This window comes from Anopheles marshallii, chromosome X, assembly GCF_943734725.1.
Source record: "Anopheles marshallii chromosome X, idAnoMarsDA_429_01, whole genome shotgun sequence".
Taxonomy (NCBI): domain Eukaryota; kingdom Metazoa; phylum Arthropoda; class Insecta; order Diptera; family Culicidae; genus Anopheles; species Anopheles marshallii.
Genome location: NC_071325.1, coordinates 7,919,937 through 7,934,165, shown reverse-complemented (window position 1 = coordinate 7,934,165; position 14,229 = coordinate 7,919,937). Strand labels below are relative to the sequence as shown.

The window sequence follows — 14,229 nt, the reverse complement described above, 5'->3', positions numbered from 1 at the left end:
TAGGATTACTTTGCCGATATGTGTACAAAGGACGGGTTATTTGCTATGGCACTGGACTGGAGGGAGACAGGATGCGAACGGCAAAACGGCAACGCGGAGGGAGGGGAGATACCCAACTGAAGGCCGGAAGATTTTCTGCAATCACTAGAACCACTCACACTCACCTGTGCACGTACCTCCCGGGTATTGGCAAAAACCGTGTGTGGTGACTTTTTGGTGCTATTTGATTGCAGAGCGTGTGCGTGTAGAGTATGTCGTATGCCGTTTCGTTTAAGGCAGGCCTGGCCAACTTGCAACTGGAACGCTCAGGCAACGGGGGCTGAATGTGCAATGGTACACACTTTCGATCGATCAGTACCGGGTACCGGGTTTCGCAACCCAAGACACGGGCACGGAACAGGATGCGGACGTGCGGTGGATGGACGAAGTAGTGGTGGAAAGAGAGGAGTTAAAAGTAGTGTAAAGATTTGTTGAAGATCGAGGCTCTTGATTGTATGCCAGCGGAGGATTCCGCGTGTGCTGTGCGTTCCGTACTGCTCACGTAGCCGTCCGCAATGATCAACCGTGAATAGTAACTGATTTATGATCGTTCCCATAGTCACATTTAATACTTACAGGCACTGGGACCCGGGCGCTGGGTTGCGAAGGCGCGCACGCTTGCACGCGGGCCCTCGAGAGGGTTTTGCTGCTTAGGATGTTGATAGATGCCGCTCGGGGCCTGAGCGAGCGTTTGCTACGTTAGTCTGCGTGCCTTCGTAGCGATCGTCTGCACGTACGTACGATGTGACCCCGCTCACACATGCACTCAACAGCGATCGCTCCATTCGCTTTCTCACTCTGACAACCCGGTTCGTACCGGCTTGCTATTTAGCGTGGTCAGCAGATTCTGCTGCATTCCGCCACAGACTCCAACCAAACCGAAAAAAAACTATTGAAAAAAAATTGCCCAGCGGTGTAGGATAAGCGCGCGATCGAAAGATCCATGCAGACACACCAACACACGCGTGTACGAACGAAACGGGTTGGTTTCACGTGTGTTGTGCGAAGCAAAGTTATCGTCGCGGTGCGTTTTGTAGTGGTGCGGGAAGATGCTCGTGGAGAACCGAAATTCTCCACAGGCTAATGCTCTGCCTTAACGCGGATTGATGACTTGCTGCGAACATAAATCAGGAGATGCTTTATAGATACACACGCATTCATACGCATAATTTGGAAGATTCCTTGAGGGTCGCGCATTACCCTAGTAACACTGATTAGAACGAAAACGTTATTGGTAAAAGAGAGAGAGAGAGAGAGAGAGCAGGAGAAAGAACAAAGATTATAGAATGATTGACAAATTTGGAATTACGACACGAGATGCAACAGTAGGGCCAATAGCAGCTTCTAGACGATGTGGAGACATTATCTGATATCTATCAGGACACTATATTCTGAACAGTTGTTTCATACATTGTGCTAATGTTTCTCAATGTACCTAACATTTTTATCGAAGTTTTGAACTTTACACTCTCGCGTCTTTTTATTTCCGATAACAACAAGACAAGTTTAGCTGACATCAGCTCATGCACGAATGATGAAACATTCTACAACTGGTCTACAAATACTAGAAAAAGAGCAGATTATTAGGGCAAAACATGCATGCAAGTAGGTGGACAACCGCAAAGTTTTGCGTCAAAATAATATGTGTAATCTGATTTATTGGTGCAAAATTGTAATGAAACGTAAATACCCATCAGATGTCCAGCAAGTAAACAAACAAACAACCCCTGGAACATTGGTAAACATTGTTTTCCCCTAAAAGTTGACTCATCTCACATCCTTCCAAACTACCCCGTAACATCCATCAAAGACAATAGGAAAAATATTATTTTCACTTTCGATGCGTTATCAGCCCCATACTTACCGCATCGCTGTATTTAACCGGTCGATCACAACAAATGCTGTTTGTTGCCGAACGGCCCCAATCGTAGCCCACGGTTTCAAGGCTACGCATTGTGGAAGTGCGTAAGCGGGGATGAAAGGGAGATTCGAAATCAAAACGTAAATATTGTTGCTCGAAACAATCTCTTGCGCCTGGCTGCACTTGGCCTGGCGGTAAACAAAAGTACGAAGCAGCCGTCCGTTTGACCTAAAAATCGGGGTAGGCATTCTCTGATTATGTGTATTAGAGATGAAGGATCGGGCCGGGTTGCGGACGGTGAGGGTGAAAGTGATGATTAAGGCTGTTTGGGGTGACCTAAAAACAAGTACAAGGGTCTTAGAGTTTTGAGTTGATATTTCGTGCTTCTAGCACTGACATGCGTCCACTGAGATGTGGACCTTGTCCGTGAGGTGATAGAATCCTCTGACCCACATAATATTTCATATAAATGAAATCTGAATGAATGATTTTCAAGAATTATCTGAGTACTTACTCGGTAGGTTCTGGCACATATACAGAGGTTAGTCAGTCGTATCTTAGTCAAGTGATCCCCTCAGTCAGTCATAAACCAGAGAAGGGCTCCAACAACTCGACGGTAATTAACTCAGTAATAATGAATAATGAGTAATAAAGACTTCCAAGGTGACAACTTGTGAAATAAGAGTAAGAGCTTGCTAGATTGCTGCTAACATGAAGATGAGAATTTGAAAGACGTAAGAACCTTGGACAAATTGGTTTCAGATTAATGAAAGAGTGCATCTATAGACATTATTGAAAATAATCTGGATGATTCCAGCACATTGGCAACTTCTCTCGAAAAATATTCTGTGACTACTCCACAAAAAAAAACATCGATTTCCAGGTCGCGTGCAGTCCACATGTGCTCGGACCTGGATTTGCGGCACGACAACGTGTTAGCGGTTCGGCAGCGAGATTAGTCGCGATTGCTACACTTTCTTAATCACGAAATTAAATCCAACCATCCTTCCGGTGCCCTGGCAACCATGGCAACGTACCGAGACACCTATCGCACCGCGAGGGGAAGAACTTGCTGGACGTGCCTGGCATTGGTACGTCGGAGTCGGAGATTACACACCCGGGACCAGCTTACAAAACAACTTGTTGTTCCCAAAAGCCAACCGCGCGTAGTTGACCCCTGCGGCAAATTGTTTTGATACGGTCATGCAAGGGAATGGAAGAGACGATGGACGTTGCCGGGTCGCCTAGCATTCAATCCGCTCATCTTGTCGTGTGGACGAATGCCGGCAATGGATGCGGAACCCATGTTGACAGCGAAGCGATTTCCGCGCTAATAAAGTCTCACACCAACACTGCCGTGGGTCGGGGCCTGCAAGCGTGATGATCCGCCATCACCACTACACGGCAGATTTGAGCAAAAGCATAGCTGATAACAGGGAGATTCCAGCTACGCGCACCGGTTGGACCAACACTCTACAATCTGCGTGCCAGTGTGTTTGTGAAAGTGCGTTTGGAACGGGTTGCTCCCGGGCGCTCAAACGACGTCGGTATTTAGTGTGGTGAAGCGTTGTATGCTCCCTGTATTTGGTGACTGATCGTGCTTGAGGCAAGTTCACTTCACAGCTCAAGGCCATCGTTTAGAATCTCATCCACAGCCCGGGGCACATATTTTACACTTTCCCCTACCAACATGGCAACCGTTACGGAAGGTAAGTTTTTCCTTTTGCAAGGCTACCATTTTTCGTTTGTTTTGTCTATTATAAACTCCTTTGTTCGGTAATAAACCCTTTCGCTTGCCTACAATCACACGCACACATCCACACACGTGCATCAGTTGGTGGTATCAAGACCGGTAAGCTGCTGATCGAGGGCAAAACCAAGCAGGTGTACGATGTGCCGACCATGCCGGGTTTCTCGATCCTGCTGAACAAGGACCGCATCACGGCCCATAACGGTGTCCGGGCGCATGACCTTGAGGGCAAGGCGAAAATCTCCAATCAAACTAACGCGAAGGTGTTCACACTGCTGAACCAGGCCGGTTTGAAGACCGCGTTCGTGCGCATGATTTCGGACAACGCGTTCCTGGCACGCAAATGCGAGATGGTACCGATCGAGTGGGTGACGCGCCGTCTCGCGACCGGTTCTTATCTGAAGCGCAACCCCGGCGTGAAGGAGGGCTTCCGGTTCGCACCGGCCAAGGTCGAAACGTTCTTCAAGGACGATGCAAACGATGATCCCCAGTGGAGCGAAGAGCAAATTGTGTGTGCTGCCTTCAAGGTGAATGGTGTGACTATTGGTAAGTTAAGAAATTATTATAATTTTTTGTGAGAGTTTGTGATACAAATGCTTTTGCTGGTTGTACACATAAACATAGGTCAGGATGAGGTGGATATTATGCGTCAAACGACCGCACTGGTGTTTGAGGTGCTGGAGCGTGCCTGGGCCACCCGGGACTGTGCGTTGATCGACATGAAGATCGAGTTCGGTGTGGATGCGGAAGGTCAGTTGCTAGTGGCCGATGTGATTGATTCGGACTCGTGGCGTCTGTGGCCGTCCGGCGATAAGCGCCTGATGGTGGATAAGCAAGTGTACCGCAATCTCGCTAACGTCACCGCCGCTGATCTAGACACGGTAAAGCGCAACTTCACCTGGGTGAGCGATCAGCTCGATGGGATGGTTGCGGCCAACAACCATCTGGTCGTTATCTTGATGGGAAGCGCCTCCGACAAGGAACACTGCGAAAAGATTGCAAAGCACTGTACCGCGCTCGGACTCAACACGGAGCTGCGGGTAACGTCGGCACACAAGGGTACGCAAACGACGCTCCACATGGTGAGCGAGTACGAGAGTGTGTTGAGCGAGCTGGTGTTCGTTACCGTCGCCGGCCGTTCGAATGGACTCGGACCGGTGCTGAGCGGCAACACCAACTATCCGGTCATTAACTGTCCGCCAGTCAAGCCGGATAACGTCAACCAGGATGTGTGGTCTAGCCTGAACCTACCGTCCGGACTGGGATGCGTGACGGTTCTCTACCCGGAGGCAGCCGCCCTGCATGCCGCTCAAATTCTCGGCATGAAGAACTTCATGATCTGGAGCAAGCTGCGTGTGAAGCAGCTGGACAACTACTCCAACCTGATTCTGGCGGACAAAAAGATGCGCGGAGTGCGTCAAAACTGAACACATCTTATAACCGACCAAAATGCAAACTCACTCGAGTTCCCAATGCTATTATTGATTTATTGTGCACCGTTAAATTCTATCCTAGAATAAATATCGTATAATGTTTATAATACAACACAACACGTTTTGTCATCGCGGTTAATCACATCTTCGCCTGCCAATCAATGCGGACAACAATCAATTTCAACAAACATGTTTCCTTTTGATAGAGGTGACCTTTAACTTCAATAATCAAATAGTGCTGTTAGAAACCGCCGGAAGATAGAACTATTTAGTTCAAGGACTTTGAACGAGTAACGAGTACCTTCATAATAAGCTCTGTTCGTAACCTTCATCGACAAGACACACGCATCGCTGGAAGGAAAACAAAATTACTGAGATTAACATCAACACATTCGGAACGCTAGGAGTTTATTTGTTAAGTGTTATGCTAGTTATTTAGAATAAAATTTGAGAATAGCAGAAGAAATGTAATAAAAACACAAATATAAATGACTCTATTACGGATACAAATGTTTCGTTTTGTTTTAGTTTTCTTTGGAACTAGGAAAAATATTGTAGTCCGCCTAAAGGTAGGCAAAGGTAAGTGTACGCCTAAAGGTTGGCAATATGATGTACAAACTGTTGTTAGGTTCACCCATGCAGTAGAAAGATAAGGGCTAACTAAGTTAGAGTTTTGGCTCTGTTTGGTTTATTATACACATACTTAGAACATTTTCATGTTATAATCAAATCCTGTGACAAATTGTCCACTAACTTTTAACTGGGAAAATAAAATAATTACTTGAAACATTAAGGAAAATTCATCTATATAAAACATGACGTAGTTAGAAATATCGCGGAAAACTAGTGGAAAATTATAGGAATTTCTTCTTAAGACCATCGTTCTTCATCATTAATTAGACTTAACATTTACAGGCAAAGGTAAGTGTAAGTTTTCATATTACACCAATAATATTCCCAATTCCTACAGAGCTCCCTGTGCAATGGACAATTCCTACAGTGCAATAGCAAAAGTTTAATGATTGTGGAGCTTTCGTCATAAGCATCTGTGATTGGATGCCAACCAGTGTCACAGTGCACAGTGCATACTTAAGGCGCAAGATGAAACGCCCAGAACTTGATCTGAATCGATTGACCTCGAAGTGAACTTGTTACGCTTAACACCATTTTCTTTTTACGAACAAACTACCAGAAACGCACTTGGGCCGTAGCTCGCAAAAACAATGAGCTTACAAAAGTCCAAAACAATTCGTCGCACAGTCTACGGTTTAACTAACACTGTACCTAGCCAGGCGTGAAATATCAAGATTCTGATTGCACTTCCCTTTTACCATGCTATATGTAACTGGCCGGACTAATCCACGCCTATGACGGCCATTACGTCTGCACGCTAACGGAGCAGCCTAATTGTACTGCTTGACACGCAGCGAGTTTCTGTCGAGGCCCTGGTTGTGTTTGTTTAATATTTACCCAAGATTGCCCATATACACCTTACTGACCTGCTGCTGGTACATGGAATATTAGCGCAGATATACTAAAGGTCTCTTACCCTCGTAACAGCGGATGGAAAGTTTGATGTATATCGTTATAATGCTAAGATAGTGATAGTGGTAGATGAACAAAGCAGAGAAAGATGGATGTGTGTGGACACCTTTCCTGTATCTCTCACGTGTGGACACTGTGTACTACGGTAATTGAACTTCATACTCGCACTAACGAAGCACCATCGGTCGTTCCCACAATGTCAGCAGCACGATTGTATTACAATGTGGTGGAAATTAATTGACATTGAATGGCAGTTACCGTGTTTATCTGGTATTTACCTGCGCTTGATAAGATACACCGCGTTACGGAACGGTGTACCAGCGTGTATGCAAGCAAAACCAAAAAAAAAACCGAAACTGTGGTGTAATAATTCATTACTGCCAATAATTAGCATAAGACTTTGTAACACAGTGGCGCAGATACGTCATCACGAAATGAGCCACTACCTAATTGTACTGATACCAATGGTTCCACCGCCCGATTCAAGAACAGTCCTGAACCCCAACAATTCCGCCGGTCGGCATCTGCGTTCGGTACGCAGCACGACGACCCACCGAACCGAAAGCGGTCGCGCATTCGCGAACCGCATATCAGCAACTCGGTAGCATCCTTCGCACTGGGCTGCTAGTTAGAAGAGGCTTTCCCATCGTCACCGTGTACGTCGACCGTCTAGCAGGCGAGCAACAGTTTGGGCCTGTAGAAACTCGGTCTCGCGCATCGTGCGCTGTTCGCGACCGGCGATAAGAATCGCATTGATCGAGCAATTAGTCAGTCATCTGTTGGTACTGCTGAGGTGCGGATATAGACCTGCAGCGGATTGTGCCGCCTATAACTGAGATCTTTACCTTTAGTTTGCGGGTGTTTTTTTTTTGTTATCGATTGATTTGAAGATTGACGCAGATGGGGGCAAGTCGTTGGACATAAAACCTGTAGATACGGTGAAGATTACTCGTCTCCTCTGCCCGTAGCTGTGTTTTGTTGGATGGTTTGTTTACGTAGCATCAAGATTAGTGGAGCCTCGCACAAAGAAACTACGTATAAAGGGCCGACATCTGCCTGGACGTCTGGTAACTCTGAACCACAAAGAGAAAACCATGAGAAGGAAGCTGCACATGCTGTGTGGTGTCAACAGCGAGCGAGCGCTGATCGTGGACCTGCTTGCCATCCTGTTCGGGATCGGTTCCTGGCTCGGCATTAACTCGGTGTACGTTCAGTTGCCGCTGTTGGTCAGCAGCGCACCGGAAGGGTGGAACCTACCCTCGTACCTGGTCGTCATTATACAGCTGGGCAACATCGGCCCGATCCTTTACACCGCCGCGCTACGCCTCAAGTCCTTCCGGGACGCGTACCTCATCGTTGCGCTGCTAGCGGTCGGTTCCGGCGCCGCAATGGCGACCGCCTTCGTGTACGACCGAACGGTGCAGGTGTTCGGTGCGGAACGATCGGTGCCACTCTTCATCACCGTGTTCGCCCTGTCGCTGGTCGGGTGCACCAGCTCGGTACTGTTCATGCCCTATATGGGCCGCTTCAAGGGTATCTATCTCATCACCTACCTGATCGGCGAAGGTTTCAGCGGGTTCGTGCCGAGCATTGTGGCGCTGATCCAGGGCGTAGGTGGCAATGCCGAGTGCCTACCGGTCAACGGTACCGACCCGGCAGAACCACCCCAGTACACGAGCCACACGCCGCCACCACGCTTCAGCACACGGCCGTACTTTATCGTGTCGTCCGTGATACTGGCGATCAGCATGGTGGCGTTTGTACTGCTCGAACGACTGCCCATCTGTCGCCAGGAGTATGCAGCTGTTTCGATCGGAAATGGCAACAACTACGCCTACGAGAAGAGCACACCCAACGATGAGGAATGCCGATCGCAGTCGGAGAAGACGTCCTTGCCCGGCAAGGTTTCACTGGACCGCACCAACTACCTACTGCTGATGGTGCTGATCAGCATCATGTGTCTGTTTGGGAATGGTTTCTTCCCTAGCGTACAGTCGTACTCCTGTCTGCCGTACGGTAATGTAGCCTACCATCTGACGGTGACGCTCAGCAGTATGGCAAACCCGGTCGCTTGTTTCCTAGCGTTCTTCGTCCAGCGAAACTCGACACGCTCGATAGTTGCCCTGTCGGTAGTGTTTGTCCCGTTCGCAGCGTACGCTCTCACTACTGCCATCACGAGCCCCGATCCACCGCTTATGCACAACGTACTGGGAGATATTATGGTGGTGGGTAGAGAGCTAAACACTCCCTGTATATCCACAGCTCATCTTGGCATCTTCTTGCAGGTTGCCTGCTGGACGTTACTGGTTGGTCTAGTGAGCTACATCAGACTAGCCATCACGACACTACTGCGCACCGAAGGCGGACAAACGCTCGTCTGGGTAGGTGTAGCGTCGCAGCTGGGGTCCTTGGTTGGCTCACTACTGTCATTCACGTTGGTCAACTATACCGATACATTCGAGCAATACTATCCATGTTAAGGACTGATATTATTAGGGCGTCACAGCGCATATTTATATGCCCATAACTAATCGTAGCGGTAAGCTGGACTAGCTGTTCTGACGATTCTAGAGCCAGAATGATGCAGAACTCGTGATATTCATAATGCAAAACGGCGTTAAAATGAATGTTTCAAAAAGATTTTGAACGCAACTTTTCTTAAGTGAATAAAACAAACAGTTTAAATATTAAGAAAACGTGGACTTGTGGGTTTATAATATAAAGGCACTGCTGTTACAGGAAACTCGCAGTAGTAGCTCAGTATCATAGCTGCAGTTATCATTTTCAAACAGCCATCATTTCGCTCCTTAGCACTGATAAGCTCGCTTTCAATGTTGGACTTTTTGGGAAGAACTCGCCCCCAGTGTATCCCTTTCTCGAATACTTATACGCAGACGCGTACGAACTACTGAGCTATTTAGACCTGAGGTATATTACATGCATTATATATTTAAAACAATCAAAGCAAAACTAACAATTAGGTAGAATTAAATTGTCAGATTAGAATAAAAATATCAGTAAGAGCTATGTCCATGGTATAATGTTGTTGTGTTCGGTCTAACACACCGAAGATCAGGGTTTTAGCTATACGGCAACAGTAACTCTAACAGACCTGTTTTAGTAGACCATAGACGACGGACAGTAAGAACGTTTTTAATCCAATGAGTTTTGTTCTTGTCGCATGGATTGCTGAATGTTTGGCACAGCGCTGGGCTATCCTTTGATTCGTCTGGAACGTTACAGTGAGACATTTGCTGCTTATCGTCACCCGGAGGTTGTGGCCTATCACCAGCAGCCATCGCAGGTCAGCCGAGAACACGACCCAACATGCGACGAAAGAGGGCAACGATTTGATAGTCGAGTGAAATTCATTTCATGTTCCAGAAGAAAATCACTTTTTGTCTGTGCGCGTGCACAACAGGTTACGTCAGATGACGGGGGGGAAAGTATTCGAGTATTCTTGGACGAGTATTGAATTGATGTCACCGAGCTGGATGTGTTGCTATTGATATGACGAGATTGATAATGCTGCAGAGCGCTTCAGGTGAAGATGCGGTTTTTGTCTCCAGCTAGCAGTCTCATCGCCGAATCCGATCCAGAATTGAGGTAGACAGATGGAAGTTGCTTGGCTCCCTCTACTGCGGATAGATTATTGACAAGATCGTTTACACCTGTGCAATTGCATTACACGTGAATGTCATGCACTATCTACCCACGTTTCGTCAGCAGAGCCGCCGTTATCGTAATCGTCACACTTGGCTCAATCACTGATAGCCTTTATTACTGCTGATATCCATTTGCGTAGTCCACCTACCCGTACGTATGCGCTGGGGATGTCCAGCCCCTCGACGTTGGTCTGTAAAATCGTTCAGAGCAGCATCAGTATATTGAATACTAGCGAAGATTGTCAAATATATAAGTCTACGTAGAAATGGGCAAATACATGCAATAAACTCTTCCGTGATGTTCCCTCCCCTGATATGTCCGTTGCTGCTTCCTGTAGCTTGCTAAGTCATCTATCAGAGATCTCTTTACGAGTCTTTGGACTTATATTGGCTACGGGAGATCGTCAATTAAACGGCTATCAAAGAGATAAGGACTGACCGGAACGGTATGTCCGGTATGTCTATATACGTACCTCGGTGTGGAAGTATGTCCGCAGCCCAAGCACATGATATTTGCTGCGTACGTTAGCCATTGCAGGACCACCGAGCGCGCCGGTGCAATTATCGTTGGCAGATTCCCGCGCACAGAATGTTTTCACCGGCAACTTTGTGCCGTACGGTCGCATCAGCTCGTTGCAGGTGTCTATGGTGATCAGTTCCAGCGGTTGCAGCCGGCTGCGACTCACGCGACCGGTCGACTCCGTACGCCGCTGGCACACGTGTGAGGTTAGCTTGAAGTTCTCGAGCCGGTAGTCTTCCCGGGGCAAACAGATGGGCCGGATGTAGTCGGACACCTGGCGTACGCCCCCATCCGCCAGACGGATCAGTGCGATGTCCTTCTTTTCGTGCAGAAAGACCGTTTCTATTCCGAACCGTTGCGTGCCGTTGGAGCGCTGGGCAGCGGGGCTGGTACGGTTGGCGTTCGTTTGACGACGCGTTGGGATGTCGCCCAACCGGACGCTGGTAACGACCCAGGTGGGATGCGAATTGTGCACACTCGACACGGTTGTGAGCACGTGCTGCCGGTCGATCAGCACACCCTTGCTTAGTGTGCGCTTCACACCGGTGTGCGTTTGTGGTCCGCCATGTTCCAGTACGGCTATCCATGGGAATCCGTTCCCGTCCGGTGCAAGAACTCCACACTCGTCCTCTGTCTGCGACTCTGCGGTGGACTCCGTTACGGGTTGATCGAGATTAGCTGATTGCTGCGTTACACTCTCGCTGTCGGAATGGTTACGGCTCCATGCAAATGATGATGTCGTACCCGGTGATGGATACATGCCCGACTGTGCATCGGTGTCATCTAGTGCCGAAATCAGTCGCTCATTCTTTTGCAGCGTACGGGGATTGAAACGACTTCGAAAAAATACTGGAAAACCACTACCACTGAAGTTGCCATGGTTCACCGTGCGGTCGTCGGTGCAGGTGGCTAGAACGAATTGCCAAATAAGCGAAAGGAGAGGAAGAAAACAAAAGAAACCAAACATCAACCAAGCGCACCACATTGTTACGTTCCGTCGTGGGTGTGTGTAAATAGCTCAGTTCCAGCACGAGCACCACAGCCAAACTAACGTAGCGTTGCTCACAAATACAGGTAACAGGCAGATGGCGATCACCAGCCACGACCTCCAATTAATTTTGTGTTTGTAAATTTCTCCGCATACAATGTCAACGATACACCGTGCTCGCTATTGATCGTTACTAACCTAGCGAAAAGCAAAAACACAGCAGTACGGTAACGTAGCCATCAAGGCGTAGTGCCTGCATCGTTCCCGGCGCTGTTGACGTCGTTCGTCGTATGCGGTATAGCTGGTACTGTGGTCCGAACGGTCCAACTACGTACCTCCTGGTGTTGATAAAGCCGCATTCCGGGACGCGTGATTAGATTCCACGTACAGTTGTCTGCGTGGTGATGGCTTGCCCCCTTACTGGAGCTGACCACTGTGACCTACAAACTTACAGCATCACATCGAACTACTGCTGCACTTTTCCCTTTTTTTTCTTTCATACACCTCGCGAAGATCCACACCTATAGTCTGCATCATTCCTTGGCAGTTGTGCACAAGTAGCATAGATCGGATAGGAGGTATAGTGCGGAGCTGGTGAACAGTTTTACTAAATGTTCTTCGTGAAACAAAAACTAATCGCTTTTTTGCTTTTTTCACAGCTCCACGGATTAAGTTTACGGAGCATCATTCGAGTAATGCTGAGCTTGGGAAAGTAGAGATAGAGTTCTTTTCAAGATTAAAGCGAATCGTGTGGTTAGGTAATCCAGGCAGACATCTCGCCAGCGCGTAAATCAAAGTCCACCAGAGCAAAACGAAACAACAGGCGAGCATGTAGTAACATCCAGACGATTCACTGTCCGAATCGTAAACTATTGCGATCACCCTCGTACCATGTGAGGTTAGGTATAGCATGGGCTGAACTCTAATCGGGTGATGCTTTGTGTTCGGGACGTGTATGCTCCATGTATACTACCTGCACCCGGCATCTGTAGAACGAGCCCCGGTCCGGTGACCTCGTGGTGCTCGGCTGCTTGATAATGCCGTCCTGTCAGCGCCAATCCCTTTGCGCATCCAGCGGCAGTGTTGTGTCTTCTGTCATAACATAACGTGTCTTGCCAGAACGCTCAGCCACAGCTAGATAATTGTAGCTGCACTAGTCGATACGTTCGCTCCATCTCAACGCTGGAATGTTTCGTCAAGTTGTCCGAAAGCCACTCGGGCTGCTGATAGTATTGATTGCATCGGTAACGACGCTACCATCGATACCGAGACCGGAACAGGAACGAATAACGTATCGTGGGTTAATCCTGCCTAGAGGTATTGTGCATTTGCAATCACCTTGAAGGACCTTCGCTATGGTTGGTCGCTCGTTTCCGAAGGTGCTGACGTTTCACGCGTTTCTCATCCTAGATTCCGACCCAAAGGAGGGGAACTGTCTGGCGACGTCTGAGCTGATCTACGTAGAGACGGTGATCGTCGTGAAGGACGACTCGAGTCACATCAATGGAACATTGGAGGTGTGTTAGCGTGGTTGTCCTAGCGTGTACTATCGATTACCCGGGAAGGTTACACCTTAAAGGGTTTTTGTTGCAATACGTGATGCTCACAGTCGCAGTCGGAAGTAGCTCAAGGACTCGCTCTAGTGCTGATGTTCCGTTCCATAGCTCAGTAGCTGCAACGTTTATTGCTAGCTTCTATTACGCATTGCAATTTCCAAAGTGACTCTTCAACACTATGTGGTTGTGGTTGTGTTTATTCCTCTCCTTCCCTGTCAAAAACCCGACATCTGCAAACGGAATTAACCGAGAGTTATTTTGTTTTCTTTCTATTCCACAGATTTCTGTTGGCAACCCGATCAGAATAGATTGCGTACGCATTGTGGCAAAAACAGAGCACGATCGGTCGGCATTGAAGGGGTTCAAACTTTCGGGCACGAACAAGATCGTAATAAGCGTCGCAGAAGAACAACCTTCACAGTCAAATGCTCTCGAGTACTCGGTGTACGTGTATGCTGAGCTGGACAAACCGACAAATAAATATGTCGCCACGAGCGCTTACTGAGCGTTAGAGAATGTGGAAAACTGTTAGATGATTTATATGTTTTGTAACATACAATATTCACAACACATAATAAACCAAGTTTCTTTGGTAATTAAAATTCTGAGTCTGTCTTTAAAAAAAGGTTAAAATAAAATTCTACAGTGAAAAAGTTATACCAAAACCTTAACATTCTACAGACCGACAAGCTTAAAGTTAAATGTTTTTTTCCAAATATTCGTCCGGCCTGTTCCCAATGCTAAGAATATGCTTTTTTTAACAGTAATATCTAGCGCGTCTATTTTACCACAATGATAAAAGATAAACTTGACATAGCTAGAATGTGTATAGCGATCTTCATTTACTGATAATGAAAAATGGAGCATTTATT

General features: G+C 47.4%; 4 protein-coding genes across 4 annotated transcripts; 3 read left to right on the top strand and 1 right to left on the bottom strand.

The window, feature by feature from the left end:
- Positions 1 to 3,590: 3,590 nt before the first annotated feature.
- On the top strand, positions 3,591 to 5,077 carry LOC128707217 (bifunctional phosphoribosylaminoimidazole carboxylase/phosphoribosylaminoimidazole succinocarboxamide synthetase). Its single transcript, XM_053802205.1, has 3 exons — positions 3,591 to 3,609; positions 3,735 to 4,196; positions 4,275 to 5,077. The coding sequence occupies exons 1-3, from the start codon at positions 3,591 to 3,593 to the stop codon at positions 5,075 to 5,077; spliced, it is 1,284 nt and encodes a 427-aa protein (XP_053658180.1).
- Positions 5,078 to 7,722: 2,645 nt separating this feature from the next.
- Positions 7,723 to 9,108, top strand: LOC128710028 (solute carrier family 52, riboflavin transporter, member 3-B). Its single transcript, XM_053805072.1, has 2 exons — positions 7,723 to 8,853; positions 8,914 to 9,108. The coding sequence occupies exons 1-2, from the start codon at positions 7,723 to 7,725 to the stop codon at positions 9,106 to 9,108; spliced, it is 1,326 nt and encodes a 441-aa protein (XP_053661047.1).
- Positions 9,109 to 10,388: 1,280 nt separating this feature from the next.
- Positions 10,389 to 12,060, bottom strand: LOC128713151 (phenoloxidase-activating enzyme-like). The gene is made up of 3 exons (XM_053808015.1): positions 12,003 to 12,060; positions 10,767 to 11,731; positions 10,389 to 10,484 (listed from the first exon to the last, which is right to left on the bottom strand). Exons 1-3 carry the CDS (start codon positions 12,058 to 12,060, stop codon positions 10,389 to 10,391), a joined length of 1,119 nt encoding a protein of 372 aa, XP_053663990.1.
- Positions 12,061 to 12,988: 928 nt separating this feature from the next.
- LOC128718715 (uncharacterized) lies at positions 12,989 to 13,862 on the top strand. Its single transcript, XM_053812339.1, has 3 exons — positions 12,989 to 13,118; positions 13,212 to 13,318; positions 13,638 to 13,862. Exons 1-3 carry the CDS (start codon positions 12,989 to 12,991, stop codon positions 13,860 to 13,862), a joined length of 462 nt encoding a protein of 153 aa, XP_053668314.1.
- Positions 13,863 to 14,229: the final 367 nt, after the last annotated feature.